This window comes from Euprymna scolopes, chromosome 45, assembly GCF_053919585.1.
Source record: "Euprymna scolopes isolate OS-2025 chromosome 45, ASM5391958v1, whole genome shotgun sequence".
In the NCBI taxonomy this organism is placed as follows: Eukaryota; Metazoa; Mollusca; class Cephalopoda; order Sepiida; family Sepiolidae; genus Euprymna; species Euprymna scolopes.
Window position 1 is genome coordinate 59,397,906 of NC_136526.1, and position 6,147 is coordinate 59,404,052.

The 6,147-nt window shown below is 31.8% G+C and overlaps 1 protein-coding gene across 1 annotated transcript; it reads left to right on the top strand.

Moving 5' to 3' along the window:
- Positions 1 to 1,192: 1,192 nt before the first annotated feature.
- On the top strand, positions 1,193 to 4,933 carry LOC145269780 (uncharacterized). Its single transcript, XM_080125499.1, has one exon. It carries the CDS (start codon positions 1,193 to 1,195, stop codon positions 2,423 to 2,425), a length of 1,233 nt encoding a protein of 410 aa, XP_079981625.1. The 3' UTR covers positions 2,426 to 4,933.
- Positions 4,934 to 6,147: the final 1,214 nt, after the last annotated feature.

Consider the following 6,147-nt stretch of genomic DNA (forward strand, 5'->3'; position numbering starts at 1 on the left):
TAAGATCATTATTTTATTATATTTTCACCCCAAACAAGGCATATAATAGAAATTATGGTGACTTAGATATTCTTTTGTTTTCTTCAAATTTTCAAACATATATTTAAATATTTATTTACATTGCTGAACAAAAGTCTAAACGTTTTGCAAAATAAAGATCATAAATACAATATTGTTGCTTCTCCAAAAGAATCATTTTTATAAACTATAAAATTTTGATTATTTGTGCCTTAAGCTGACAATGCAGACGTTTCTATCTTATGTATCCATTTAAAAATAACTGTGTATACACCTAAACATTTTAGTATTTTGCAAAGAACATGTATAAAATTATATTATTTAATGAAATTTGTCTTTATTTTATTTTGTAGAATACCCAGCATTCAATACAATAAACATTGCACAAAGTTAAAAGCTGAAAAACAAGTAAAATCCTTCTGAACTATACGAGTTTTACTTTTATGAAATAAAATTCTATCAAAATCATGGAAAAAATCCTGACAACTGAGTATGTTTCTTCTATTCTTAGGTTTATTAAATGTGGTACAAGTTGAAATAATTATCGCAAGTCCATATGACTTTTGGACTCATTGATAGTTTTATAAATGCAGTGAATTGTAAAATAATAAAAAAAATTATAAGATTTTAATAATGAGCTGCAAAAATGGTTGATTTGTTAAAACTATCAATTAAAATACACAGATAATGATTTATATAAAAACGAATTGTGAGAATTTATGTACATTATGTTAATATGTAAGGTTTAAATATCTTATAAAATGCATAAACATCTACTGGATCTACCATATATATTGAGTATTCATCAATCAATCCACATCAAATATTGATTTTATATGGATTCTTTTGGTTTTATAGTAAACTGGCACACGGAGGAGCATACATTTTGTGTTTATATATATATGTATATATATATATATATATATATATATATATGTATATATATATATATGTATATATATATGTAACAATCGTCTTATAATATATATACACAGTCACTAATTTATTAGATATTTTCTGTTTTGATTACTCTGTAAATGTGAAGTTCATTGACCTAATCATCTGTCCACACAATTCTTATATATATATATATATATATATATATATATATATATAATCAATTATATTTCAAAACATAAGAAGAATATAAAAACAAAACTAAAACATCGTAAATATGTCTACTTTGAAACCAAACACTAAATTAGATACTGAAGATAAATTCTATTCTTGTGACATATGTGCTTCTTCATTTAAAAGTAAACAATGTTTAGCAATACATATGCCAACACATATTAAAGAGAAACAATATTCTTGTGAAATATGTGGCTCTACTTTTATAAAAAAAGACAAATTGGTCATGCATATGCGAACACATACTGGAGAGAAACCATGCTTTTGTGAAATATGCGGTTCTTCTTTTATAAAAAAAGACAGATTAGTTATTCATATGCGAACACATACTGGAGAAAAACCATATTCTTGTGAAATATGCGGTTCTTCTTTTATGAAAAAAAACAAATTAGTTATTCATGTGCGAACACATACTGGAGAAAAACCATATTCTTGTGAAATATGTGGTTCTTCTTTTACACAGAAACACCACATGTTGCAACATGTGCTAATACATACTGGAGAGAAACCATATACTTGTACAATGTGCAGTTCTGCTTTTGCACGGAAACAACACATGGTGCAACATATGCGAATACATACTGGAGAGAAACCATATTCTTGTGAAGTATGTGGGTCTTCTTTTACAACGAAACCGAACTTGGTTATTCACATGCGAGGACATACTGGAGAGAAACCATATTCTTGTGAAATATGCGGTTCTTCCTTTATAAAAAAAGATAAATTGGTCAATCATATGCGAATACATACTGGAGAGAAACCATATTCTTGTGAAATATGCGGTTCTGCTTTTACACAGAAACAACACATGTTGCAGCATATGCAGATACATACTGGAGAGAAACCATATTCTTGTGAAATATGCGGTTCTTCCTTTATAAAAAAAGATAAATTGGTTAATCATATGCGAATACATACTGGAGAGAAACCATATTCTTGTGAAATATGCGATTCTGCTTTTGCACAGAAACAACACATGTCCCAACATATGCGAATACATACTGGAGAGAAACCCTATTCTTGTGAAATATGTGGCTCTTCTTTTACAAGGAAACCCGACTTGGTCATTCATATAAGAACACATACTGGAGAGAAACCATATTCTTGTGAAGTATGTGGTTCTGCTTTTGCACGGAAACAACACATGTTGCAACATATGCGAATACATACTGGAGAGAAACCACATTCTTGTGAAGTATGTGGCACTTCTTTTACAAGAAAACACAGCTTGGTCATCCATATGCGAACACATACTGATATGGGACAGAGCAAGTAAAAAGCGTCTATAATAGAGGTCAGTGTACCCAATGATACAGGGCTTGACAGAGCTGAAAGGGAAAAGATAACAAAATATGAAGGACTTATGCATGATATGAAACGAAATTGGAAATTAAAAGAGGTGCCAATTATACCAATAATCATAGGAGCAACTGGTCTTATGAAAAAGGACTTCAAAAAGTACTTAGAATGTATACTCGGTGAACTAAGTGTAAGTGAAATACAAACGAGTGCACTGAAAGGGACGCCTAAAATCCTACAAAGATCTCTTGATTGGACTCACTAAAATAGTGATAATGTTAGACATCTGGTTGGATGTCCAACCCCCTAGAAGAAAGAAGGGGAGACAAAATGAATAAAAGTAAAAACGGAGAAAATACTTGCAGATTGGCAGCCTGGATAAAAAGACCCCGAACTCCTTCCTGCACCAGATAGGAAGAGGAAAGCAATGGTGCAAACCTTTATTTCTCTGAAAGCTACAAGATTGCAATACCAGAGGAAAACACAGATCACCCATGAAGCCTTGAAAAAAGACTCTGACTCCCTACCGCTAGTCAAAGGAAGGTACTGCTGTGTTGCTACCACTATTCAAAATTTGAAAAGTGGAGCAAAACATCAAATCAGATTTCTCGAGAGAATAAAAAATTCTAACCTCCCTGAGTAAAAGAAAGTTACGCCAGTTGCCTGCCTTCGATCCCTGGTTGCCTAGGTTGAAAAATATATACTAGAAGAATGCACCTTCATAATGAAGGAATGTCGAAATTAACTATCTTCTCATCCAGGAAAAGGAAAAAAAAAACAAAGGCAAGAGGCTAGAAAGGAGAAAATTGGACTATGCTCAAGCCAAATCCACAAAAGAAAAGCAGAAACGAGACATGGAGAAAAATATTCTTCTATCAAGCCAAGGGAAATACTCAACCAAGCAAAATTACTTCACAAAGGCGCAACTTTTAATATTTGTTTAGTGAGGCTGAACTTAACCATATAAAGTCATAAATAGCATAGATTTACCACCATCATCAGATGACTATAATTACTGAATTAAAGTCCATCCATAAAACCTGGTTCTCTACACCACTATCAACACTCGGGACACTGCTATCACTTCAGCAACTAAAAGAGGCAGATTAAGAACAACTTACATCGGAGGAAGAACTTTGTAATGTCTTAGAGGAAGTAAAACTAATGAACATGGAAGAAAGACAAGAAATCCAAGCCTCAAGAGTGATTAAGGCAGTAATTTAAAACATAAATGTCGCTCTCAAAAGACTTGTTCTTCGTAGGATATCTTTCACTGAGTTGAACCAAATCATATATGCTGCAGGACACATTGTCAGAAAAACACTCCCTCAATTCCAAAACAACAATAAATCACACAAAAAATTCCATTGGCATAGAAATGGAAGCTCCAGAATCAATTGAACAAATTTAGAAAAAGAGCGACCAAAAAAGCAAAATCTTATCCTTAAGTATTGGAGGCCTTTGTTTGAGGATGAGAGACCTAGCAAATTTGATGCCAATTAGATCCGGGATATAGCTAGAAAAAATAAAATAGCCAGAAATGCCAGAAGCAAATTTAATATCTACAATGGTAAAACAAATGTTGGACAGATTCCAGAATAACAAAAAAACATGGAATTGACAACTTATATAATTTCTGACTAGCAGTACTAGTTGAAGTAAGCGTCCCTATTGATGCTGTTCTTAACAGAGCTGAAAGGGAAAATATAACAACACATACTGAAAAAACATATTCTTGCAAATATATAATTCTTTTTTTTACAAGGAAAGAATCATGTCACGACATATGCGAGTGTATACTAAAATGAAAACATTTTAGTTAATTATTTTTGGCATCTCTTTATAAGAAATCCAATATGCTGCATGTGAATATTTATTGTAAAGAAAATCATATTCTTTTATAAAACTTTTACTTTTTACAGACATTATGTGGTTCTTTATATCAAATGAATTTAATATTCTGATGCTACAAAGCAATCATATATTGTTTTAATAACTTTATGTTGCAATGCAGTTGAACACATATTTTTAGTGTATGACCGTCTTACACATATGCAAATGTTATTAGCATGAAACCAATGTCCATACAATTCATTTTGCATGGAAAACTTGTAATTTTTTACCGTTTTACTGTTGGAAATATATAGTTGGTTTCATCTATTTAATAAAAGAAAGTAGTTTCTAAGACAAAATCGATTGGAAAATAATGTCATTGTAAACATTTGGAACAATTTGTTGGTGCATATGTTTAATCACAATTTGTAGAAATTAAATCAGTACAAAGTTAATGAACTTTTTGAATTAAATGAAAATATGGACATTTTTTATAAAAATCGTTTTTATAACAAAAATAATGTAATTTGAACATTTTATAAAATTTATGGCTGATCTTTTGAACTAATCAGAAATCAAGTTTTTATTTAATGCAAGAAAATTATTTGGAAAATAATATTTCTTATTATACCTTTATACTTTAACTGAAACATAAAATGTAACCCAAATTGCATAGAAAATGTGTCCAGTTTTTCTGTATTTGTATATGAATTTGTGTATTTTCTTTCAAATATTTATAAGCTTACAAAAATGAAACGTTTTTTTAATAAAATTTATGATTTATACAACATTATCTGAAAGTATATATACCTTATTCTTTTTTTATTTCCATGCTGACAAAATTGAACGCTGTAATCAATGCCGCCTATATAAGGTACCCTTTTTCAGAATCCATGTTGGGAAATGTTTCCACATCGAAATAATTTCCTACCGGTATTTTTTGTGTGCTAAACTCTATTATATTTATTTATTTTATTATATCTTGTTTAATATAAGTAAATATGGGAGGGGAATTTATCTTCAAATATCTTTAATTTCAAATTAGAGCTACGGACTTATACTAAGTAAGTATTAGTAAGTCCTTTAAACCTTTTTTAATGGAGAGTAGATAATGCACTGTGGATGTGTTATCGGCAGCTCTAGTAACTCTCGCTTCTCTTTTTTGTTCTTCAGTCCTCATTTCCAATGAGTGATTTTTCTGACAAAGGGTTAAGAAAAAGCTGCTTTTCAGGTCGGTAGTATCTGACAAAGGGCGAAGAAAAAGCTGCTTTTCAGGTCGGTAGTATCTGACAAAGGGTGAAGAAAAAGCTGCTTTTCAGGTCGGTCGTACTTCGTGAACAGTAGTCTGAGATATCGGAAATCTGTTTCTATGCCTATACTTGTGGGCATGTCACTAATAAGGGTGCTGGAGGTAAACGTTTCATCTGGGCTGACGTTATCCACCTGATAGTCAGGGACATGAACCTTGGATTAACCACTAAGGAGGCTGTCCTATCAGCAATTGCAAAGTACTGGGGCTGCTGTATTGCCATTTGGTGAATGGATTCTGGACCATGCAGTAGTTTCTGGTGGGGCTTCTCGATGCCATACTAGTGGGTAATTGTTATAGCTTTATCTTTTCATGTGCTACAAAAAATTATTGTCTTTTTCTCCCTTACTTTGCCTCTTTGTCCTGCTCTAACCAAGTCTGTCGACCTATTCCACAAATTCCAAAACCTCTACATTAAATATTTAAAAAAAAACACGAATAAACCTAGAACCCATCCTCCAACGTAGACCCCTTCTACCATGTCTCTTTCTCCAACATCAGGGGTCTATGTTTCAAATTTCCAGAGGTTGAAACCCAATTGCAGGAGACGAAACTGG

Bases quoted from the DNA above. Each gene is read 5' to 3' on its own strand.
- LOC145269780 (XM_080125499.1), top strand. From the start codon at position 1,193: ATGTCTACTTTGAAACCAAACACTAAATTAGATACTGAAGATAAATTC.